Source organism: Eulemur rufifrons, chromosome 24 (genome assembly GCF_041146395.1).
Source record: "Eulemur rufifrons isolate Redbay chromosome 24, OSU_ERuf_1, whole genome shotgun sequence".
NCBI lineage: Eukaryota > Metazoa > Chordata > Mammalia > Primates > Lemuridae > Eulemur > Eulemur rufifrons.
Genome location: NC_091006.1, coordinates 4,647,784 through 4,672,444, shown reverse-complemented (window position 1 = coordinate 4,672,444; position 24,661 = coordinate 4,647,784). Strand labels below are relative to the sequence as shown.

The following is a 24,661-nucleotide window of genomic DNA, read 5'->3' as shown; positions in this document are numbered from 1 at the left end:
TTGCGAGTTTGCTGAAAGCCTAGAAGGCTGTGAGCTCCTGAAGGGTGGGCCTAGAAGACCCCCTACTTGGTGCCGAGAACACAGGCTGGAGTCAGACCTGGGCCCCAGCTTGGCCTTGCCACGACCCCGGCCTTCTCCTCTGGAATGGGCTGTGCTCATTGCGCACTTGAGAGAGTTGAAGCAGAGGTAACGGGTGCACAGTAGGGGCTCCAGAGTGCTCACCTGCTGTCCAGGTAAACTTTCAAGCCTTCCCACAATTTTCAGGTGGGGGATGCCAACCCCCACTCCCCAGAATGCTTTCAAGCCCAGCCAAGGATGGAAATGAACATAAATTTATTGAAACTGGTTTTGAGGCAGGTGGGTGGATAGGTGGGGGTTTTGCAAAGACAGCTGGGGGGAGGAGCCAGCGCCCGGCCGGATAGGAGCGGGTGCCCAGCCACAGACCCTATCTCAGGCCCAGCTTCTTCTTTTCCTTCTGCTTCTTGCGGACCACGTCCAGATTCCGGTCCTTCCACATGCTCTTGCGAAGCTTGATGGGGCGGGAGCCCACATACTTCCCTGCAGAAATGGAGGGTTCTAGTCAGGCTTGGGGTCAGGCCTAGGTCAGATGCCTGCCACAGCCACTGTCCCTAGGGGAGGCCTCACCCACCATTCATCTCACGCATGGCGCGCACGTAATCGCTGGGGTCCTTGAAGCTGACAAAACCGTAGCCCTTGGTCTTGCCTGTGCGCTTGTCTCGGATCACCTTAGCCTTAAGGAAGGATGGGAAGCGGCTGAAGGCGCGTGCCAGGATGTCATCATTCACTTCATTGCCCAGATCCCCACAGAAGATCCGGAAGTCATCTGGGGATGGGAGACAGAAAGGGTCAGAGGATGCAGATTCCTGGCCAGAGTCCACTTTGTGCGAATGCCCCACTTTCTCTGGAGGCTCTGCTAAGCACCTGGAGACATCTGTATGCAGCTGGCACGCCCAGCAACCCTTTTACACTACGGCATAGAGAGGTCAAGTCATCTATCCAAAGTTCCCAACCAGGAAGTGGCAAGGCTGCGACAAGAGCTCAGGCATCTGCCGCCGGAGTCCTTACTTTAACCTCTACCTGTACTGCCCTTCCCCACCACGGGCCATCGCACGCATTCCCATGATGCAGCCCCTCACTCTGTTCTAGCCCCGGCCTTTCCACTGAGCCCCTGGCACCCCTTGGTGTCCTGGACACCTTCCCATGGACATCCCCTGGGCCCCTAACACCCACTGGCCGCCCATCATGGCACCTTAGTAACACAGGCTTCATCTTCCCTCAGCCTTGCTTCCTCTGCCAAGCCCACTCTAATTGCCCCTTGAACCCTGGACACACTGCCTGATCCTTCTCCAACGCTGAGCTCAGCTGCCATTCTCAACCATACCCTCTGGGTCGGGCCGTGCCCCTGCTGAGCATGCTTAGTCCCAGTGAAGCCCTATCCCCATGAGGCTCATGCTATTATTCCCTGTTTGGCAATGAGGAAAATGAGGCTTGAAAGGCTAAGTAACTTGCCCAAGGTCACAGAACTAGGGTTTCAAGCCTGCACTGTCCTGTCTCGCCCTCGCTTGGGGCAGTAGAAGGTCCCAGTAGAGGAGGCAGAAGTCAAGGACTGGGGTGGGAGGTGGGTCTGTTTCCTTTCTCAGATATTGCTGTGGCTTCCCATGGCTTCTGTGGTGATTAAGGACACTCTTTGAGAATACACTGGGCTACCCCAGGAGGAAACAATCTGACAAACTCAGAGGGTAGAACCTCGTCTTCTACAAGACAACTGGCCTGGACACTTTAAAAGATAATCTAGGGCAGGTGTAGATAATCTAGGCCATGCCTGTAACCCTAGCACTTTGCGAGGCGGAGGCTGAGGATCGCTTGAGACCAGGAGTTCAAGACCAGCCTGGACAATATAGTGAGACCCCCCATCTCTACAAAAAGACAAAAAAATTAGCGGAGTATGGGGCATGTGCCTGTAGTCCTTGCTACTCAGGAAGCTGAAGCAGCAGAATCGCTGGAGCCCAGGAGTTTGAGGTGGCAGTGACCTACCATTGTGCCACACTGCACTCCAGCCCAGGAGACAGAGCAAGACCCTGTCTCATAAAAAAAAAAAAAAAAAAAAAAAAAAAAAAAATTTAGAGACATAACACTGCATACAGTCTAGTTTGGGGCAAAAATAGCTGAAGTAGAATTTCAGGACAACTGGGGAAATTTGAATATAAACTGAAGATACCATAGAATTATAGTTGATTTTCTTAGATGTCTTAATGGCATTATGATATGAAAGAAATGTCTCTTTTCTCAAGAGTCGAATACGGAGATATTTAGAAGTAATGATTTCACTTTACAACTTGCTTCAAATGACTGAAAAACCGAAAATAACCTACATACATATACGCACAGAGGAATAACAAGCAAAATGTTAATTGTTGCATCTAGGCGTGGATAAATGACTGGTCACTATGCCATTCTGTGTTTAAAACCTTTCATAAGAAGTTTCAAGAAGAAAGAATACTCTTTGACCTCCAGCAAGCCAGGCCCCTCATGAGTACAATGAGTCAGAAAGCCCTAGGTACTAATCACCCCCATCAAGTTCTGGCCCATGGCTGGATGAGGGACCTGCCCCTCAGAGCTGTAGTCTCACCTCCATGACGTGGGCTAACAACAGTGCCTGCCCTGCGGAAAGGTGTGGAGTCACCTGGATCACCTTCCCTGTCTGTAGCCCCAAGGAGGGTGGCCTGGCCTTAGCTGAGCAACGCCTGACCTTGCACTTCAGCCCACTCACCAGCATCCCATTCCAGCAGGCTGGGGTCCTCCCAGCTGCTCCCAGCTGCAGTGCGAATGCAGCGTTTCAATTTTTCTGGCTTCCCCTTCTTCTTGTCTTCACCCAGGGGCTCTGGGACCTGAGGAGGGAAGGGGAGGCGTACAAAGGGCTTGGTGTTGGAGTTTCCCACTCTCCTTTGCCCCCAGGCCTCCTGCCTCCACAGTAAGGACTGGATGTGCTTTTGCATGTGGACTCCCCGAGTCCTCCCACCATCTGGACAAAAGACCCCATGTGTTTCTGTGTGTGGAAGCTCATGGGCTCCTGCCTGCCCTCCAAGCCCCTTCTGTCCCCTCAGTGCCATGCTCCCTTGCTTACCTCAAGAGCCATTAGGCCAGGGGGTGGCTCAGGCCGAGGGGGCCGGGGCCGAGGACGCAGGGACAGGAGCTCGGGAATACGCAGTGGGGGCAGTAGGCCACGTACTACCTCCAACGGGAGGGGCAGTGGCTCAGGCTCAGGCAATGGCATGGCCAGGGCCAGTGGCAGGCTGGGCCCAATGACTGCAGGGCCCGTGGGGGCCCCTCCTGCTCCCACGGCCACTGCTGCACTAGCCTCCTCCAGCCCAGCCGCCGCTGCCACCACGGCCTCTTCCTTCTCTTTCAGGCCCAACCCGAGGCCCAGGCCCAGCTCTCGGGGTGCTGCTGGCTCTTCCTGTGGGCAAGAGGAGAGCACGAGGGGCCAGGTCACAGACTCACACCTTACTTTCATCCCCATCCCATACAACACAGCAAGGGTCTAGGAGTCAGGGAGCAGGCAAGGGACACCTAGGCAAAGGAAGAAGTCTCTAGTCAGACACACACACAGAGAAACACAGGCAAAGAGAGACAGACAGACACAGGGACAAATAACATCAAGACAGAAACAGAGACAATCAAAGGAAAAATAGAGATATAGAGATAGAAATACACCAACAGCATGTGTTTCTCTCCATATTCTTTTCACAAAAGGCAGGAAAAACAGATTTGGCCACAGAAAGAAACAGGGACAGATGGGCGCAGAAAGAGTCAGAGACTTAGAAGGCAGGGGAACAACTGCCAGGGCAGGGGCAGACGTAGACACAGCCCTCCGGGCCAGGATTGAGGACCTCCCCGCCCACCGCACCTCTGACCATTAGTTCCCTGTCCATACTCACCAGGGGAGGCCTCAGAGCAGCCATGGAGCCCAGGGGGGGCCCTGGGGCCCGAGCCATTGGTGGCAGCATCATGGGTGGTCCAGGGGGCCCAGGCAGAGGGGGGCCCACGAGGGCCTGGTGAGGGGGCCGCAGGGCCATAGGGCGGGGACCACCTGCTGCAGAAGAGAGAGCAGAATCTGTCAGGGTGTTAGTGGGGTAGTCGGAGGGCTTAGGTGGGGAGTTATGTGGCAGGGATGATGGCCCTGGCCCCCTCACCTGCTCTCTGTAGCACATGGGGGACGAAGGCCGGACGCAGGATAGGGGCCCTCTGGGGGGCCACAGCTGTGGGAGAGAGAGATGGGGGTGTGTGTCATGGGGGACAGGTGCACTTGGGGCAAGGAGTGTGTGGGTGTACTCTCAGTATCCAAGAAATCCTGGAGAAGAGTTTGGGGAGCCTTCTGGGAGATGTGGGCTCTTTCCACTGGTTCATTCAGCAAAAATTTACCACTGAGGAACTCCTCTGGGCCCAGCCCTGTGGTGAGCAACGCTGGGGACACACCAACAGACCAGCGGTTCCCAGGGAACTCCTGGTGCAAGCAAGAGGGAACAGACTCCTCACAAGAGAATGGCAGCCCAGAGCGATCAGGGCTGGACAGGGGAAAAGCCCAGGCAGAGTGATCAGCGCTGGGAGGGGGAAGCGCAGGGAAGCGCAGGGAAGCGCAGGGAAGCGCAGGGAGCTGTTGGAACCCAGAGGAGTCCTCTGACCTAGCCAGAGGACTAGAGAAGGCTTCCTGGAGAAAGGGACCTGCGAGCTGAGAACCAAAGGATAATGAAGAGTTAGTCAGGAAAAGGGTGAGTGGAAATATTACTGGCAGGGAGAACATTTATAAGCAAAATCTTTTTCCCTTTCAGTTTAGGGTAACTGTAATAGAGGAAGTGGGGGTTAGAGAGCATCATGGGAAGCGTTGAGAGGTCAGCAGGCATTCAAGCACAGCCTTCTTGGCTGAGCTGTGGATGTCTTCCTGAGGTACTGGAGAGCCACAGCAGGGTGGGAAGCTGGGCAGGGAGGGTAGGTCAGGTATGCATTTTGATCAAAACCATACTAAAGAGTAAAAGATGTTAAAACTTCTCAGACATCTTTAGATAAAAAAGTGTACCAGGATTTAGGTAACATAATTAACAAGTTTGGGTTTAATAGGGATCTTGTTTACATCCAAATGAGAACACACATCCATTTCATACACATAAGAAAGTAATATCATGAAAATTGACAGCGTGTGTAAAGGTTACCTGAACAACAAAAGGTGGAATGTGGAGAATGGCCTGTGGAGAGGATAGGCTGGAAGATTATAGTGGGGTAACGATGAGCAGGGAAGAGAAGGGACTTCAACAGGAGTATTGCCAGCACATCCCAGCAATGTCTGGGGCTCCTGGGGAGGATGTGGGCATCTCTCTCTGCAAGCTAGGTCACATAGGGTCTTGAGTGCCAGGTGAGGAGCTTGAAGCTTGTTTGGATGGTCTGTCCATCCCATCAACAGATAGTATGTGATGCTTACTATGTGGTAGGTACAAACACTTCTGCCCTTCATGGAGTTCTTATTTTAGGGGACGTAAAAGGTGACAACTGGCCGGGTGCAGTGGCTCATGCCTGTAATCCCAGCACTCTGGGAGGCTGAGGCGGGAGGATCACTTGAGGTCAGGAGTTCGAGACCAGCCTGAGCAAGAGTGAGACCCCGTCTCTACTAAAAATAGAAAAAATTAGCCGGGTGTGGTAGCACATGCCTGTAGTCCCAGCTCCTGGGAGGCTAAGGCAGGTGGATCACTTGAGCCCAGGAGTTTGAGGTTGCTGTGAGCTAGGCTGACACCAAGGCACTCTAGACAGGGCAACAGAGCAAGACTCTGTCTCAAAAAAAAAAGAAAAAAGTGACAACCATACTAAATAAGTAAATTGTATAGCCTGTTATAAGGTGTTAAGTGCTGTGGGAAAACACAGCAAAGGTTTAGGATTAGGACTGACAGTAGGAGGTTGCTTTGCAGTGATCACGTTAAAGCCAAATTGGCTTGAAAGACTTGGAAAGTCAGGGAAGTACTGATCAGCTTTGTACTTTTGGAAGATGACAACATCAGGGTAGGGATGAAATGGAGAAGGTGATTTAAAGCAGTGATTTAGGCAAGAAGCTTAAGTTGTTGAAACAAGAGTGGCTGGTAAAATATAGGGGTCCTTGGCCCCACACCTACCTGCTCGCCGCAGGAACATGGCTTCTCGCGCCTCTGGACTGTCTAGGTGACTCCGATCACCAGGGCCAAAGCCAACTGTTGAGAAGAGAGAGACGAGGATGGTGGGAGAAGAGTCTCAGGCATCCCTTTCTACCACCCTGTCTGATTGTTTTGACCCCCTCACCTTGCCACTCCTTACTTACCTGGGCCCACAAAAGGAGGGCCACCCACCATGGGAGGAACTACTGTGGCTGCAGCCGCTGCCCGGGCCTCCAAAGTCTGCTGGACCTGTTGGAGAAGAGGTGGGGGTGAAGGGCCTGACTCAGTGTCCCCAATCTGCTGTGGCTGGCTCACTCCAAGAGGCTCAAAGTTTTATCCTTTGTGGTCAGTGTGGGGCTGGCTATCAACCTTTAAGTCTCAGCTAGAATGCTACTTCTCAGGGAGGCTTTTGGGATCACACTAGATAAAGCTCTCCTTAGCCTCTCTCAGTAGTAAATTCTCGATTCTGCCCTTGTCCCTTACAGTCTATTCTCTAAACACAGCCAGAAAGACCCTGTTAATCTCTAAGTTGGACCATAGTGCTCTTCTGCTCAAAATCCTCCAATAGTTCCACATCTCAGAGTAAAAGCCCCTAGGTCCTTACAGTGGCCCACAAGGCTCTACAGCAGTGGTCCCAAGCTTTTTGGCACCAGGGACCGGTTTCATGGAAGACAATCTTTCCATGGGGTGGGGGATGGTGAGCAATGGGGAGCGGCTATAAATACAGATGAAGTTTCACTCACTTGCCTGCCCGCTACTCACCTCCCGCTGTGTGGCCCAGTTCCCAACAGGCCATGGACTGGTACCAGTCCGCAGCCCAGGGGTTGGGGACCGCAGCTTTACAGGATCTCTCTGACCTTATCTCTGCCCACGTTCCTCTGTGCTCACTCCACTCCAGCCACCAATCTCCCTACTGTTCTTTGCACATGACAGGTATGCACCCCTGGCAGTTCTCTGCTGGGAATGTTCCTCCCCCAGATATCTTCATGTCTTTGCTTAAATGTCAGCTCTTCAGAAAGGCCTGCCCTGAATGTACTAATAAACCTCTGCCCTTCTTACCATACCTTGACGTGTCTCTCTCTAATAAAATGTAAACTCCCAAAAGGCAGCGATTCTTTGTTTTGTTCTGCTCTATGCCTAATGCCTAGAATAAGTCCCTGGTGCATACAAGGTACCCAATAACTACTTGTTGACAGAATGAACAAGTTTCATTTACTTATTTTCATTTTAATAGTGTTTCTCTCTCTCCTATCTCTCCTAGTCATATACAGCTGGCTACTGAGCACTTGAATGTGAAGAATGAGAAGCTATTTAATGTAAATGTAAATTTTAAATAGATATGGAACATTCTTGTCTTCATCACAGAAAGCGCTACTGTACAACATGCTCCAGAATATAAGCTCCCAAAGGGCAGAAATATTATCTGCCTTAGTCATTACTGTGTCCTCAGTGCCCGGCACATAAAATATGTCATTCTAATTGGTCAACCAGTCAAAACGTCAATAGCTCTCTGTATACAAACACCTACTGTGTTTGAGGCATTATGTTCCCTGACTTATATGCCTTAGCTCAGCCATACCTGTTGGTATGTGTTGGTCGCGATAATCGGGCGGATCACAGGAGCCGCTGGGACCTGCATCGCTTCTACCGTGGGAACCGTGGGCACCGCAGGAACAGCAGTTGGAATTCCGGTTACTGGAGCCCCCAGAACTTCCTGTTCAAACCTGGAGGGGCAGGACAGATATCACAGCTCAGGACCTCATAGCAATGCTGGAACGCAGGGTATATCGAGACAGCGCTTTCAACCCTGACAACTCCTTTCCTATCCCCGCCCTCACGATCCCGAAAGTTCCACTTTCCCATGTTACAGCCTTATCTCCGGCCTATCTACGGCTGGAGGCTCAGGATTCACTGAGTCTGGCTCTGAGATAGCTTTTATTACGCCTTGCTGAGGGCCTTACAGGGCCATCTCCGCCTCCATTTCCTTCAAGCGTTCCTCGCCGCTTTTCCCCGGGATGCCGGCACCAGGGCCCGGGACCACGGGCCCTCCTGCACCCGGGAGTCCCGGGGCCGGCCCCGCCCCGGCCATCGCTGCCGCCGTCGCTGTTGTCTTTACTACAGACTCAGCTCAGCCGCCTCCGCCGACTCTGCTGCTGTCTACTCTCCGGCTCCGTCAGAGTGGGAGCCCGCGGATGACGCACAGCGAAAGCGACGGCGCCGCCGCATGACGCCATACGCCCCCCGGGATGAGGGCCAATGAGACTTGGCCACACCCTCAAGGAGGAATATTGGCCAATCAGAGCGCCGGATAGACGAACTAAGGGAAGAACCTAGGTCTATGAGAGCGCAGCGATGAAGGGCGGCCACGCCTTCGTGGAGGGACACGGGCTAATGAGAGCGAAGCAAAGTCTGTTGGTCCCATCCCTAATGTGGTATCTGGACCTTTGAGAACGCAGGAAAGTTCGGAGGCTCCTCTCGTGCTACCTCAAAGCCCGCGCCGGAAGTTTTTAAACACGCTGAAGTCCGCGTCAACCCCAGGGTTGGGCGTGTCTAGGGACCTAGCTGGGGGCTGGGGTCCGGGGGTGCTCCTACTATGGGGTAGACAGACACGCTACCTGTGATTCCCAGAAAGACTAGAGACGTCACGAAGGAAACTCAGAGGAAGCGCCTGACCCAGGCTTCGTGGATGAGGTGACATCTGAAGACATTTGCTAAAGAAAACGAGATGTTCTGGGTAGAACAGCTCATGCCAAGGCCCAGAGACAATAGTCCAGTGCATCTACTCAGAGGGACATGTGTGTGGGTTTGGACTCTGTGTCCTTTCTTGGAACACAGTTGACCTCTCCCCTTTTTTGTAGCCCTCAAATCGTTTTATTATGTTTTCAAACATGCACAACATTAGAGGAAATAGTACTAATACTCTGAAACACTACCAATATTCTGCACTTCTGGTTTCATCTATACTTATATTTTTTGCTGAAATATGTTAAAGCAAATTCTAGACATCAATTTACTCACGGATGCATCAGTATGGCTAGCAGATAACTATTTTTTAAACATGCCATTCATTATGCCATTATTAATACCATCAAATTAACTTCTTAGTATATCTGACACCCAGACCATGTTTAATTTTCCATCTCAAAAATGTCTTTATACAATAGTATTGTAAAATCAAGATCCAATTAAGGTCTACACATTGCATTTGGTTGGCTGAGTTTTCTTTTCTGTCAAAACTTAATTTTATTGACTACCTTGGTTTTTGAAGTCTCTATTTGAATCTGCACAAATGAATGCTCTGTTAAACTACTGGCTTTTGTTTGCTCTTGTGCTAGACATGCGATAAAGAGAGAATTAAAAGCTTTTTTAAAAAACATTATTATTAACTGAAGTCCATACTTTATTCAGATTTCCTTAGTGTTTACCTAATCCCTTTTCTGCTCCAGCTTCTCATCTAGGATACCACATTACATCTGGTTGTCACATCTCCTTGGGCTTCTCTTGCCTGTGATGGTTTTTCAAGCTTTTCTTGTTTTTGATGACCTTGACAGTTTTGAAAGAGTACTGATTAGGTATTTGGAATGTTTCTCATTAGAGATTTATCTGATGTTGATGTTAACTCTGTATTTATTTTTCTTCTGGAACCAGGCAAGTTAAGTATAACGTTCACTTCATTTGGGAGAAAAAATTAGCAAGAAGAGACAGGGAAACCTTGAAAAATAAGCAACCAGCCATTTCAGATATGACAACATATTACAAAGCCTTTGTAATCAAAACACCATGGGAATGGGACACAGAGAGTTAGATACTCAACAGGTCTGAAGAGTACCCAGATATAGCCCAATTAGACATGGAAATGTAGTGTATGAAAAAGTGACATCTCAAACCGGTGGGTAAAGTTTTACTTTATAAATTGAAGAATAATCCACACAGTGAAATGCACAGGCCTTAAGAATACAGCTAGATTAGTTGGGACAAATCTCTGTGCCTGTGTAACCTCTACCACTCTCAACATATAATACATTCCCATCACCATAGAAAGCTTCCCTGTCTCCTCAGTTGATTGCAGCAACTGCTGCTCGGACTGGGAATTTTAATAAGTGCTGTTGGGATATATGTAAAATAAGACAAAATTGGATCTATTTGCTAGGATAAATTCCAAATGGCTCAGATTTAAACGTATAAGAACTAGAAGACAATCTCATCTTTTACCATCACCTGCACCCTCCAACTCCCCGTGCCCCAAATACACTGGCCTCCCCTATGGCCCTCACGCCAGCACATTCCAGTTCAGGACCTCTACACGTGCTGTAGCTGCCACCGCAAGCTCTTCCTCAGACACTCGGGTGGCTCCTGCTCCCTACCTCTGTGGAGTGTGACCTTTGCAGTGTAGCCCTCTATTTAAATCACACCTCCTACACCCTGTTTTACTTTCTCCGTAGCTGTTATCTTCCAACATACAATATATTTTACTTATTTGGTCAACTGTCTATCTCCCTGCCCTAGAACATCATCCTTCTGAAGGCAGGGACTTCTGTCTGTTTTGTTCAGTGCTGAATCCCCAGCGCCTAGAGGAGGTGCTCCCTTACTTTTCACTGAGGGTAAATGTGATGGAGTTTTAGGGGTATCTGGGGGCAGTCCAGAGTACTCTGGGTTTTGGCAGGATGTAAGAACAGGCGGCAGGGGAATAGAGAGGAGAAGCAGAACAGCATGTGAGGGGAGCTGCAGGCATGGGTGGGGGCAATGGGCTGATAAATCCTGGCGATGCTTCTTCTGAATATCATATTGAGAGAGGTAAGGTGTCCGGGTGAACAAATGCGAGGTTCTTGACTCCTGTTCGAGCTCCCTCTTCATGTGCACAGCTTCTGCAGGGCCCCCTGGGCTTGAACCCAGCGCAGCTGCCACTGGGCCAGGGACAGGCCCTGGCAGAGCTCCCCAGAGAGGGCAGCTTGGCCTGGCTGCTCCCACCTGGGGAAGGAATGGCATCAGAGGGAAGGCCTGGCCCTCCAGACCCTCACTGGCCTCCCCCCACACCACAGCCTGCTCCTCACCAGCCCCTGGCCTGAGTCCTGACTTTCCACCCAGCTCAGTTCCACCCATCACGTCCCCTTCTCACCAGTCCCCCACAACCCCGTGCAGCTCAGGGATTCGCTCCAGTGCCTGTTTCAGCAGGTTCTCCAGCTTCTTCAGAGCCTGCCCCACGTTCTCTTTCTGCTCCTCTTCCTGGGACGCCTGGCTCTGCAGCAGCTCTGAGGGTGAGAAATCCCGGGAGGCAGCACTGAGTCCTCTGGCTCTCTGGGGCCTTGCAGCCAATGCGTCACCAAGTCTCCACCTAGCCTTGACCTCAGCATCTCTCCCAAACCCATCCCTCCTCCCAGGTCCTCATCCCAAGGGCAACCCCACCACCCCCAGGCCTCATCCTGGATGCCTCCCTCCCTCCCCCGACAGCCCATCAGTCTCCATGGCCCATCCCCCCAGCTTCCTGAGTTTGCTCCTCCCCACTTCCCTACTCTCCCCTCAGCCTCCCTCCTAGGCTGCAGGCCTCAGTCTCCCACTTGGGTCCAGCCTCTACATGGCAGTCAGCCATGATCTTCCTGAAGCTTAAACCTGATCCTCTTCTTCCCCTGTTTAGAACACTCCAAGGCTCCCTAGTGCCCCCAAGGCAGAGTCCAAGCCCCTCAGCCTGGTATTTGAGAGTTTGCATTATGTGGCATCTGCTTACTACTCTTGGGAAAAACCTGACTTATCCCCAGGGCCTGCATGAGAAACCATCTTTCCTCCTGGAAGCCCATCCCAGCATTGCTCATGCCAAGGCTTCCTCCTTAGCCTGCTCTAGCCCTTCACTCAAGCAGTGTTTCCCTCTGGGACTGGGACTGGGCCTAGTCTCTCTTCATGTGCCCAGAACAGGGCCCAGCCCAGAGCAAGTGCAGATTAGCAGTGTGGTCAGACCTTTGGGCCTGAATCCTGACTCCATCCCATCCTTGCCCTGTGACCTCGATCCTGACATTTGTTCTTTCTTTAGCTACATCTGCTGTCAGGTGGAATTATTTGAGGTGTAGGACAGCGGGGCAGGGGGCAGATAGATCGATGAACTCTGGAGAAGGGACCCACAGGGCTTGCTGACAGGTTGAAGGAGGAGGGTTAGGGAGCTGGGGGGTATTAAGGATGATTTCTGGGTTTCTGGCTGTAGCACCTGCATGAGGAGGGTGGGATAATTTATTTAGGAAGGAAACCAAGAAGAAGAAGAACAAAATTGCTTTTTGGAGTAAAGACAGAACCAAGAGTTCCATCATAGATATGTTAAGTTGAAGATGCCCCGGGGGTGGGGAGATGCTGTACCATGTCTTGCCTGTTCTTGTCACTCCTGCACGCTGCGCCCTCCCCTCGTGGAGCGGTGGAAGGCAGGGAGCCGCACACTCAAAGGCCTGAAAACAGTCTTTCCTACTTTGATAACAGTACCCTCAATTCACCTCTTCCATCTCTTTATCCTCTGATTTTGCTTCTGCTATGGGGAAATCTGGGGGTCTGAAAAGCTCTCTCTTCACTTCCCTTTAAGCTATGTGGGCCAGTGGTGGGCAGATACCCAGCAAGTGTTTGCTGAGTGAATCCTGGAATGCACGACTTCTCCGAGTTTCCGTGTCCTCATCTGTGAACCGGGAGTCTGAATCCCTACCCTTGTGGTAAGGACCCAAAGAGACTGTGTGTGTGCAATTACTGTAATCGCATTGGAGACCCAGGGCGCTTACTGACCCCTGTTTGGGTCACCTGCCTGAATCTTCCTAGCAACTCTGTAAGACACTATGCTTACTCTACTGAGGAGGAAACTGAGGCACAGGGGATCACATAGCCAGGAAGAGACAGGGCTGAGAGGAGAATCCAGGTAGTTTACTCCACAGCCCAGCTTTTAACTACTGAAGGCCACTACGTGATGGTGAGAAACGAATACCTGGCAATCCGACGGGCAGCGCACTCAGTGGTTAGGAGCACTGACCAGCCAGACTGCCTGGGTTCACATCCCAGCTCTGCTACCTGGGACACCTACTACGCCCCTTGCATCTCAGTGCCCTTCTCTGCAACGGGGAGCACAGCAGGCGTACCAAACAAGTGAGCATGTTTAACACACCCGGCGCACAGTAAGCACCGCGTAAGCCAAGGGCGCCGTTGGGTGTTCCTTCTGGAGGTGGACTGGGAAGGGGCAGGGGTGCTGGATGGGGGAAGCAGGGCAGGCCTACCCTGGGTGGACGGGCCTGGTGGCAGGCTGTCTTTCATGTAGAGCAGATCCCAGCACCGGAGATTCCGCTGGTCCTGGAGGAACAGGAAGTCCTGGCGAAGAGAGGCAGCCACCGGCAGAAGCAGCTCTGGAGCCTGGAGGGAGGGGGAAGGATAGTCACCTTGGGCAGGAGTGGACAGATAAGTCCCAGGGGACAGGTACTCACCTTTCCTGGGGGCAGCCCCAGCGTGTGGCTCAGTGCTATGAAGCTGGAGCCCCTTGGGGACATGGAGTGCAGCTGGTGGATGGATGGTAGGACCGTGGGCAGGGCCTTCAACCTGTGGGGGGCAGTCTAGGTTGGGTGGGGCGCTGAGAGGGGGACTTGGGTTCTAGAGGCTCCGGGGGACCAGGAATGCGGAGGTGGGTCTGGGGACTAGGAAGCCTGACTGGGGCTGGTGACCTGAGGGTGAGGTCTGGCAACCTGGGAACACTGGGGGTCTGAGTTATGTTTTTGGAGGGAGTTCAGGGAGTGACAGTCACCCATGGCAGGGAACATAGGGGCGGCCCCAGGCTCACTCTCTGGGACTGTGCCGCAGCAGGGTGCCCAGTAGAACGTGGGGCAGATGCCGGATTTTCTCCTCCCGACGGCGACACAGCTCCTGGATCTGTGGTGCCACCGCCTCAGACGTGGGGACCACCTTTCGCTGAGCCAGTGCCAGCACCTTGGGGTGGGGGGAAGCAGAGGGATGGGTGGGGCAGCCTAGTCCACCCAGCCCAGCCCGGCGGATCCTGCCCTAACCACACCTCACCCCAGATCCCATCTCACCTCCCCAGGGCTCCGGCACAGGCGGGTCTTGCTGGCTGAGTTCCCCTTGATGAGCAGGCGGACCTGTTCCTGGGTCTCCTCCTGAGGAACCAGGAGGCCACCGAGACTAGCTCCTTCCCACCTCCCAACCCAGGGTCACCCCTTTGCACGGGTCCTGCTTCCTCTTGGGAGAATCACCCTGGGCCCCTCCCAACAGGAGGCCGTTCTTAATTTTTCTTTTTTTACTTTGGATCATTTACACCAAAAGGAGGCCGTTCAAAGTCTCCCTGTGGCCTTTCACCAGGCCCAGCCTCACCACCAGCTGGCGCCAGCGCAGGATCCGCTGCTGTTTGGCCTGAAGCTCCCTCCGCAGAAGCTGCCGGTGCCCAGCTGCATCTTCCAGCTCCAGGCTCTGGGCACGCAGGGCCTTGAGCTCCGCCCATAGGCCACAGTCCCGAAGCCCCAGCATCAGCACCTGCCTGGGGGACGAGCAGAAAAGAGCAAAAGACAGGAAGGTGACTGAGACTCAGTCGGGGAGGGAGATGAGATCTGCAGGGATGCACAGGGGACCACAAACCAGGGAGACAAACTTCGAGGGAAGGGGGGCAGAGACGGGAGCGGCAGGACAGGAAAAGTCCGGCATCCTGAGACATCTGGGAGAGGGACGGCTTGAAGGCCTCTGGCGAGGGAGCCCCCTCACCTCTCGCTGGATCCCAGAGTACGTCTCTCCACTTCCTCCAGCAGGCCCTGCAGGCGCCCGGCCAGGACTTGCCGTTCCTTCAGGAGGGTGCCCCGCTGGGTGAGCAGTGCACCCACAGTCTGCCAGCCCTCCTGGAGCAGGTGTACAAAGTCAGGGTGGGCATGGTCCATGGGGTGAGGGGACTGAGTGGGTCTTGCAATGAGAGGGAGTGGAGTTCTGGGGAGGGTTCTGGGGTCACCTGGATGAGATGCACCATAGATGGCACAGCCTGGCTGGAATCCGACTTGTCCAGAGCCTGGGGCCTGGGGTGGGGGCAAAGCTGGTGAGGGAGCAGCCCTGTGCCTTGCCTTAGTGCTTGAGGGTAGCCAGTATCTGCCTGCCTACCACAATGGGCACTGGGTTCAGTTCTGCCCATCAGCAGGTGGCCGTGCCCAGCTCGCCCACCCATCTGCTCTGCCCAGACTGTAGGAACACTCCACTCCACACCTGGGTAGCTCTGTATCTCCAAGCCCGTCCCCACTGCACAGAGACCGAATTTCTGCCTCTCGCTCTGCAGCCAGGTGCTCCAAGGCAGCCAGGATGTGGCCCGGCGGGTGGTTTGTCAGCAGCGTCTGATGGGGGCAGGGATGAAGTCAGGGCAGGATTGGGGCAGCGCTGCGAGCTGTGGCCCCATGGGAAGGGGGTGGAGATCAAGACTTAGGTGCTGGCACCCTGAGGTTTGATCGTGGGACTGGAGGGTGTGGCCCTTGCTGAGGGCCCTGCCCTTTTACCTCCACTGAGCTAAGCCACTGCTGGTAGGAAATTCCAAAGTGGTCATCGTGAGGGATCCTGTGGGGTTGGGTAAGGGAACAGAGAATGTTATAAGACACATCAATTATCCCTCTAATTATCACCACCGCCCTATAAGGTATGGGCTGTCATTGTCCCGACTTTGCAGATGAGGAAACCTCATCTATGCCTGCTAGACTTGAGTTCCCTAATTATACCAGCTTGCTGGCCTTGGGGCCCTTACATGTGCTGTTTACCTGGGACACTCTCTTGACCCTCTCCCCTAGCTAAGCCCCCTCCCCTCCCTGCCTTCTCAGCTGGGAGAGGCACCTGCTCTGGGTGTCCAGAGCTTTTCAGGCTTCCCCACCTCCCACCAGCCCTATCCAGCTGGTTGTCATTGTCTGTGACAGGTCTGTGTCCTCTTCGTCCCAGCCTGGAAACCCTGGCAGGGCAGGGCCTGGGATTGACATAGCCCAGAAGCTCAGTGTCTGAGGAATTAACAAGCAACCGCCCCATACCCCTAAAGCCCAGGTTCTTTGCAGGATCTCTGGGGGCTGGAGGACACTCACGGTGTGCTCCCCATCTTGGCCTGGGGAATCAGGAGGTTCTGCAGGAACTGGGCCCGGAGGGTGTAGGCTGCTCGGATATCATGCTAGGGAGAAGAGGATGGGGAATGAGGGGGACCCAAGTGTCTGCCTGACCCTGGGCTCCTACCCCTTCTCTCAGGGTCCAGGACTCTTACCAGGACCACAGGCTCCAGGCCCAGGGCTGCTGCTGTCAGGGGTCCAAAGGTCACATCCAATTTGGCCTTCCTGGAGGGAGGAGTGCAGTTGGGGCTGGGGTCCCTGGGAGGAGGGAACTGGGAGAACAGAGGTCTGTGCCCCATCCCCTCTCACTGCCAGCAAGGCTAGTCACAGGGACCACTGAGCCAGGATTCTGGGGGCCACCTCCAAGATTAGGCCACTGTCACCTCCCCGCTGGACTATTGCATTAGCCTCCTCACTGGTCTCCGTGCTTTTGCCCCCTGCATTCTGTTCTCTACTCCGCAGGCAATGATCCTGTTAAAACCTACGGAAGATCATGTCCCTGCTCAAAAGCCTCCAAAACCATGTGACTGATGTTGTCCCATCACATTTAGAATAACAGCAGTGGTTCGTAGGTACTCTTGTAAGCACTTTACATGATTTAACTCACCTACTTATCATGCCTCCCCTATAAGGTTGGTATCAGTATTGTCCCCATTCCATAGATCTGAGAAACTGAGGCATAGTGAAGTTCAATATTTTGCCCAAGGTCACACAGTTGTAAGTGGCCAAGGCAGGGCAGGAACCCAGTCTCAGAGTAAAATTCCAATGCCTCCATGGTGCTCTGTCCACTTCTGCAACCTCACCTCCTCGTGTTCTCCCTCTTGCCTGTGAAACATCCACTGAACTGGCCTTCTGGCAGGTTCTTCCTGCATACCGAGCTGAGGGCTTCTGCTCTTGCTAGTCCCTCTCCATGGAAAGTCCTCCCCCAACTCAAACGATACCTCCTCAAAGGCCTTCCTTGACTACCTTTTCTATCACGTCACCTTTCTTCATGGCACTCATCTCTACCTGAAATTGTAGGGTCTGTTTGTTTCCTAGTTTGCGATCTGTCTTCTGTGTGTCAGGATGTAAGCTTGAGGAGGGCACGGACTTGTCCTTTGTTTACTGCTGTTTCCCCAGAGCTGGTGTTCAATTTATACATTTGGCACCATTCTAGGCACTAGAAATACAGGTGGCTGAGATGATAAAACCTCCTGGTTTTAAATCCTATGGGTAGGAGCTCAGAATTGTGGAACCCCAGAAGAGATCAAGGCAGAGCACTAGGGTCTCTAAGGAGAATGTCTGGCCACCGAGCCTGGTGAGGGCTGGTCCCTGAGACCTACCTCTCTATGTCCTGCAGGTGCTTGAGCTGATTCTGCAGCTGCTGCATGGGATCTCGGAGCCCATGCTGCTGTTTTCGCATGGCCCCAGCTTGGGCCCGAAGGAGGAGAGCGCGACGCTGAGTGTCTTGCATGCTCTGCAGTGCCTGCTCCATGGCCATGTCTGTGGGAGGAACAGCGGTGGCTGTCAGCACTTTCCCCACCACACGTTCCACTGACCATCTTCCCGTCCCCATGGGTCACCCTGAGCCTCAGTCTCTCGCTCCACCAGCTCCAGGCTCTGGTCTAACTCCTGGATCTCTGCCCGCAGGCGGGCCACAGTGGCTTCCAGCTCCAACTTCTGACGAACCTGGTAGGATCAGGTAGAGGGTAAGATGTGTGGTCTGATCAGGGCTCAGCCTGGCCTGACTGCCTTTTATGGGGCACCAGGCTCCCCACCTGCCCAGGGGGTGGCAGAGGGTTTTACCTAAGCAGTTTCTGTGTCTGACACAGAAGCACTAAGGTACTATCCTGGCCCCTTCCTTCCTCCTGGGATTGCCTCACCTACCCTCCCAGCCTGAGTCCTGTCTGCATCAGTGATACCCACACCTCTGTCCCAGCCCTGATCTCATCCCCAAGCCCCACATCTAGGAGTCCCAAGGACTCCCCTTAGATGTCATCTGGGCCCCTTAAACTTACTGGGTCTCACACTGACCTCAGCATCTTTTCCAATCCTGTCCTTTCCCCCATCTCTCCTCACCAGCTTTGATGCCGCATATCTGTCGTATCCATGTCCCCTGTCTCCCACACAACTTGTGTCTGTTTCCCCCTGGACTATAAGCTCTGCGAGTGCAGGGATCAGGGCTGTCTTGTGACCCAGTGTCCCCAGCATCACCTAGCAGTAGGCTGGGCTTAGGGCAGAAGATCTGCAAGTCTTTTTGGATAAAAGAGAATCTTGTAGCACATGCTTCTCACCTCTGGACTGTCCTGGTGGCCATACCTAAGGAAATGAGGCCAAAGTCAGGGGTGACTGGGGCTCCCAGGGGTAAGTGGGAAGCCGTGGGTGGGAACAGGGCTAGATTGGAACGGGGAAGATAGGAGGAGATGGGTTATTACCACAACAGGTTTCCGCGGATCTTCTTGACAGTCCTATAGTGGAGAAGTAGAAGGAAGAGGAGTTACTGTGCCCTCACCTGGGTCCCCTCCCCTGCCCCAGCCCAGCTCACCTCTGACTGTGCACATGCTGCAAGATGTAGGCCCAGATGTCAGCTCCCTGGCCCAGACACAGCCTGTGGGGACAGTGTGTAAGGGTGTGCCTGGGGCAGCACACAGGGCGGAGGATCCTCACTCCCAGGGTGATGGTGATAGGTACGATCTACCAGGGAGCTCACTTCTCTGGGAGGAAAGGCCCATATTTTAGGGGTTAGATATTCCCTCCTGGGGAGTTCTCAGTCACCGAGAGGCGAGCTTCTCACTGGGGTGGGGGGGGGGGAGTAGTCTCATTCCCTGGTGAGGTGCTCCCTTTGTCCTGCGACAGCGTTATCTCCAGTCACTTCCAGAGGTTGGGGGTGGTGGGTGCACTGCCAGGAAGTGCTCTCTCATGACCAGATGTGGTCACTCCTACAGACTCAGTCCCCGGTGGGCGGTCACTGCTAACTCCCCAGTGTCCCGAAGCGGGGAGCCCTCAGTAACTCGGGTCATTCAGAATGGGGGATCGAGTTCTCGATGAGGGGTGGGGAGACCTCACTCCCGGAGTGGCCCTCACCTGCGCAGTGCCGATTCGGGGGCCCGGGCTGCCCCCATCTCTTCAGCCGCCCAGCGACCCAGTTCCCGCGCTTCCAGCGCTAGCTCCATGACAGCAAAGCGGCCGCTGCAGCCGCCTCCCGTACCCACTTCAAGTGTGGCGCCTGCCTCTGACGACACGGGTGCGCCAGCGGTGACGTCACCGGTCGCCGGGCAGACAGTTGGCCCTGGCGCTGCAAAGTGCTGGTCCCGTTGGATCTGGCGGCTCGGGCGCCTCCGGGATGAGTCACTGAGTAAAAGACAAAAAGGTGTAGAGAGACGGTGGCGCCCGCTCACCTTCCCTCGTTCTCCCGCTCGCTACCAGCTGTCCCGGAGCCTGCGAGGTCTGTGGGGTGCCCCAGAAAGCACTAGGGGTCAAGTTCTGGAGCCTCCGGGGCCAGGACGGAGGTCTGGATGCGCTGTGGGAGGAAAACTGTCTGAGACAGGCCCTGAGAAATGGCACCATTTAGGGACCTTTCATTCAACATGCGTGCCTGGGTCACCACTCTGTCCTCAGTGTTCAGGACAGAGCTTGGCTCTCTCAATAGTTGTTGAATGAACAAATAGGGAGCAAGGTAGTGGGGTGAGACTAAAGCTGGGGACTCAGGGAGGAGGCTGGAGCAAGATGAGGGGTGCGGAGCGAGGACAGTGCTGGGCCAGGGTCAGGCTGCGGGGCAGGGAGCACAGGCTAGGTAAATGGGTCATGGGGTTGAGGGACTTGGGGAGGTTCAGGGCTCTGGCCTGGTGATTGGATGGGACAGACTTTGAAAAGGTGGCCTGAGAGAAAGAGCAGCCTTGAGGGAGATGCTGAGGACAGCGTGGGACTCTATGGGTATAAAGAGCCAGAGCAACAGCCAAAGGGAGGCTCAGGTCTCTGGCGAAGAACAAGGGACCATGATCACCACTGAGATAGCAGATTTGGGGGGGAAAGCTGAGGCCAGCTTCAAATGCTTCTCAAGGATTGAGAGGTAGAAGACAGTGCCAAGCGCTGATGTAATCTAGGTGGGCTTCCTGGAGGAAAGATTGGCAGCTGTAACTCCTTGATGTCTGATTTTGCAACAGCTGCCATTTTCCCCAAACATCTTCACCCTTCTACACTGTGTGGAGTGTTTTGCTATTAAAAAAAAAAATCAGTTAGACACCATGTCTATGAGATTTTCAGGAGACTTTGAACATGTTTGAGACCTTTAAAATGTATTGGCTGTTAAGCGAATGAAAAGACAAGTCACAGACTAGGAGAAAATATTTGCAAAACACATACCTTGTGAAGGATTTGTATCCAAAATATATAAAGAATTATTGGCCAGGCATGGTGGCTCACACCTGTAATCCTAGCACTCTGGGAGGCTGAGGTGGGAGGATCATTTGAGGTCAGGAGTCAGGAGTTCAAGACCAGACTGAGCAAGAGCGAGACCCCATCTCTACTAATAATGGAAAAAATTAGCCAGGCATGGTGTGGTGGTGCACGACTGTAGTCCCAGCTACTCAGAAGGCTGAGGCAGGAGAATTGCTTGAGCCCAGGAGTTTGAGGTTGCTGTGAGCTAGGCTGATGCCATGGCACTCCAGCCCGGGCAACAGAGTGAGACTCTGTCTAAAAAAAAAAGAAAAAGAAAAAGGGAAAAAGTTTCTGCGTGAAGAGCAGTCACGTTGCCCTATGTGTGCCACTCAGGACAGAAGCCCTTTTTCCTACTGGCTTTTAATTAGTCCTCCTGCATCCAACGTTTAGAATGTTTATTTTGCACTTGGCTGATTTTCAGAAACAAACAAGGGAAAAGACCCAAATCTTTTACAGACATACATAACCAAATCAAGAGAAACCACAATAAGAGTGTTCACCAAGATTTTAACCCAGGCATGCAGATCAAACAAAATACTAAACTAGGCACACAGATCAAGAGTGAATTCACCAGAAAAGACATGCCTCAGACACAGAATTAAATTCTGTAGAAACCGCAGCACTCAAACCAGAAAGACAGTTGTTTTTATACCAGAAAAGACTTTCCAGAAAAGACAAAAAGTCTTTTTGCCTTCCAGGAAGAATGTGAACTCTTATTTAAGATGGCCTTGTAACCATACCAAATCTTGAATAATATCAAAAAGCTGCTACCAAAAGGAGGGAGGCATGGCCTGAGAAAAGACTCCCCAGGGCAGAAAAGGTGACCCATGGAAGCAGAGAGCTCAAAGGGTTCAAGTGAGTACTGCGTAGAGTTTCCAAGAATCGCCAGTTCCTTCTGACAGTGATCTTGCTCCAGGTCCCACTTTGGACGCCATTTATGTCAACCCAAAGAACAAACAGAGACTCTCTAAAAGCAAATGATATTTATTCGGGAAAAGGGCATTGCAATGGGCATATGCATGCCATAGTAAACCATGTGCGTATTCAGGAATGTAAAGGAAGACCAAGGTCTTTAAAGGAAAAATGAGGAGGATTACATAACTGTTTCGAGATAACTATCCTTGGCTACAAAGAGAGCAATAACAAGAACAATGCCAGTTCAAGGGTGGACAGGAAGTCGCTGGGCAGATGTTCTCACAGAAGTATTTTTTTTGTGTGTGTAAGGGTACAATGGCCTTTGGGCAACGTTGTTGTGGTTTTTGTAGAGTCTTTTGTGATAGTTTTGTTATTAGGCATGTAAGTGTGAGAACTGTCTCTTCATGGGCTTCTCTGGCTCTATTTGTCAGGGTTTATTTATTTATTTATTTGAGACAAAGTCTCACTCTGTTGCCCAGGCTAGAGTGCTGTGACATCAGCCTAGCTCAGAGCAACCTCAAACTCCTGGGCTCAAGCGATCCTCCTGCCTCAGCCTCCCAAGTAGCTGGGACTACAGGCATGCGCCACCATGCCCGGCTAATTTTTTCTATATATATTTTTAGTTGTCCATATAATTTCTTTTTACGTTTTTAGTAGAGACGGGATCTTGCTTTTGCTGAGGCTGGTCTCGAACTCCTGAGCTCAAACGATCCACCCTCCTCGGCCTCCCAGAGTGCTAGGATTACAGGCGTGAGCCACCGCGCCCAGCCTATTTATTTTTTAACACAAGTGACTCCATTTTGATTTCTGACAACTTTCACACCATCTGCAGTCATGCATCACTTAATGATGGGGACACATTCTGGGAAATGCACTGTTAGGTGATTTGATCATTGTGCGAACATCATAGAATGTACTTGCACAGACCTAGACGGCATCGCCTACTACATACCTAAGCGATATGGTGTAGCCTGTTGCTCATACGCTACAAACCTGTCCAGCACGTTACTGTACCGAATACTGTAGGCAATTATAACACTATGATGTTATTTGTGTATCTAAACATAGAAAAGATACAGTAAAAATATGGCACTATAATCTTATGGGACCACTGTCATTTATGCAGACTGCCTTTGACTAAATGTTGTCATGTTGCACATGCCTGTATTTCAGTCTGGAGGAGCCTGAATTCCACAGTCCTGTTGTTAGGAGGTGTCTGGGTGAGGCCTGGAAGGTGGAGAGCCGGGAAGATTTGTTAGAAGTCACTAAGCACCATGACACCTCTAAAACAATGACTTTGTGTCATTGTACACACATGTATTTAGTAAAAGTGTAAAAACACACAGGTGGATTGACAGCAACATGAAGTTCAGGGTTTTTTTTTTTTTCCTGGAAACGAGGGAGGGAGGGAAGGACAGAACAGAGAAGGAGAGGGGAAGGAGAATAATACATATCTATATAATTTTATTTCCAATAAGAAGAGATCTGATACAAATATAAGAAAACATTTACATCTTTTAATTCTTGGTAGTACTTGGGGATTTGTTGGATCCCTTTTCTGTCCTGTCTGTAGATTTGGAACATTTCTTTAAGTACATTAACAAATGCAATATTTTTTATTTTATTTAATTGACATATAATGATTGCACATATTTACAGGGTACATAGTGATGTTTCAATACATACAATAGATAGTGATCAGATTAGGGTAATTAGCATATCCATCATCTTGAACATTTATCATTTCTTTGTGTTGGAAACATTCAATATCCTCCTTTTAGCTATTTGAAACTATATATTGTTGTTGACTATAGTCATCCTACGGTGCCCTAGAATACTAGAACTTATTCCTTCTAACTGGCTGTAATTTTGTAACCTTTAACAAACTTCTCTCTGTCGTCTGCTTTCTCCTGCTCTTCCCAGCCTCTAGTGTCCTCTGTTCCACTTTTTAATTCTATAAGATCAACCTTTTTCAGCTTCCACATAAGACTGAGAACATGTGGTGTTTAACTTTCTGTTTCTGGCTTAAACATTCTGGTTGTTCTGTGGAGGGTGGATCAGAGGGGGAGACTGAGGCCAGGGCAGGGAACCTGGGCAGGTGATGAAAGGGCTGCCCCATAGCTGGGGGAATGTGGCTGAGTTGGGGGAACTTCTCCCCAGGTTAAGACCTTCACAGGGATGAAAGCAGCGTTCTCACTGGGGCAGTGTCTGTCAGAGCTCCCTCCCTCCCCCATCTGGGCTTTTGTTCCAGCTGTGCCCATACCTGGATCACCCTTCTTCCTCCTCTTTGATGGTTACCTCTTCCTTTAGGTCTTAGCTCAAATGTGCCCTCCCCGGAAAGCCTTCTCGGATCCCCTAGGTTGGCTGGATCATCTCCTCTGACCTCTTACATTTAAGATTCTTTTTGGTGACAAATGCCCCCCAAACCCATGTCAAAGTATTTTTTTTTTCTCCCAAACAAGAAATATCTTGGCTCACATGAGTACAAACTGTGTACCAGTTCAGACTGTGCTGGTTCAGGTGAAGTGTGATCCAGCAGCTCAGAAGGCAGTGATTACGACCAAAGCCTCTGCAGTCCGACCGCCTGGGTCTGAATCCTGACTTTACCACTCACGTGCTGGATGACCCTGGGCAGGTCTCTCCATCTCTGTGGCCTCAGTTTCATTTGTGAAGTGGGGACAATAGTGGTACTTACTTTTCCTCATCCTCCGCTATCCCCAGGTGATGTCTGGTCACCCGGCCTGTCTTCAGCTAGAATCCTTTTAGGTCATTTCAGCCAGAATCCCCCTTAGCCCTGATGTTTCCTCTTAGTAATTTTCAATCCACTGATCCCCACCCTGCTTCTTGGCTGTAAAGTCCCACTTGCTCATCCTATATTTGGAGTTGAGTCCGATTTCTTCTCCCACTGTGAGCCCCTGTTGCAGTGGTCCCTATACTTACCAAGATGGCCCTGAAGAAGGTTTGCCTTCACACGCTTTAACAATTGTCATCGAAGAATTTTTTCTTTAACACCCCCTCCCCAGTTTTCTCTCATTATAGATTAGACCACTCTAGATTGTCACTTTC

The 24,661-nt window shown here is 51.9% G+C and overlaps 2 protein-coding genes across 3 annotated transcripts; both read right to left on the bottom strand.

Annotated features, from left to right (window-relative positions):
• Window positions 1-316: 316 nt before the first annotated feature.
• Window positions 317-8,404, bottom strand: RBM42 (RNA binding motif protein 42). Of its 2 annotated transcripts, XM_069457062.1 has the most exons (10): window positions 8,156-8,404; window positions 7,774-7,918; window positions 6,359-6,443; window positions 6,177-6,251; window positions 4,215-4,280; window positions 3,960-4,135; window positions 3,146-3,478; window positions 2,792-2,909; window positions 650-844; window positions 317-558 (listed from the first exon to the last, which is right to left on the bottom strand). In XM_069457062.1, the coding sequence occupies exons 1-10, from the start codon at window positions 8,281-8,283 to the stop codon at window positions 446-448; spliced, it is 1,434 nt and encodes a 477-aa protein (XP_069313163.1). In that variant the 5' UTR covers window positions 8,284-8,404; the 3' UTR covers window positions 317-445. The 2 variants fall into 2 exon arrangements, with proteins under 2 accessions (XP_069313163.1, XP_069313164.1); XM_069457063.1 differs by lacking the exon at window positions 4,215-4,280 and having other exon boundaries at window positions 3,960-4,114.
• Window positions 8,405-10,100: 1,696 nt separating this feature from the next.
• On the bottom strand, window positions 10,101-19,451 carry HAUS5 (HAUS augmin like complex subunit 5). Its single transcript, XM_069457071.1, has 19 exons — window positions 19,328-19,451; window positions 18,789-18,851; window positions 18,679-18,711; window positions 18,538-18,562; window positions 17,827-17,932; window positions 17,587-17,746; window positions 16,420-16,489; window positions 16,247-16,329; window positions 15,680-15,737; window positions 15,396-15,520; window positions 15,148-15,211; window positions 14,910-15,040; window positions 14,526-14,688; window positions 14,231-14,311; window positions 13,981-14,126; window positions 13,631-13,742; window positions 13,427-13,559; window positions 11,311-11,443; window positions 10,101-11,162 (listed from the first exon to the last, which is right to left on the bottom strand). The coding sequence occupies exons 1-19, from the start codon at window positions 19,414-19,416 to the stop codon at window positions 11,045-11,047; spliced, it is 1,893 nt and encodes a 630-aa protein (XP_069313172.1). The 5' UTR covers window positions 19,417-19,451; the 3' UTR covers window positions 10,101-11,044.
• Window positions 19,452-24,661: the final 5,210 nt, after the last annotated feature.

Coding starts and splice junctions, on each gene's coding strand:
- HAUS5 (XM_069457071.1), bottom strand. CDS start 19,416: ATGGAGCTAGCGCTGGAAGCGCGGGAACTGGGTCGCTGGGCGGCTGAA. Junction 17,933..18,537: donor GCCACCAGGACAGTCCAGAG/GTGAGAAGCATG, acceptor TGATCCTACCAG/GTTCGTCAGAAGTTGGAGCT. Junction 15,521..15,679: donor AGTGGCTTAGCTCAGTGGAG/GTAAAAGGGCAG, acceptor TGCCCCCATCAG/ACGCTGCTGACAAACCACCC.
- RBM42 (XM_069457062.1), bottom strand. CDS start 8,283: ATGGCCGGGGCGGGGCCGGCCCCGGGACTCCCGGGTGCAGGAGGGCCC. Junction 2,910..3,145: donor CTGGCCTAATGGCTCTTGAG/GTAAGCAAGGGA, acceptor TTCCCTCCTCAG/GTCCCAGAGCCCCTGGGTGA. Junction 845..2,791: donor CCTGCTGGAATGGGATGCTG/GTGAGTGGGCTG, acceptor TCCCATCCCCAG/ATGACTTCCGGATCTTCTGT.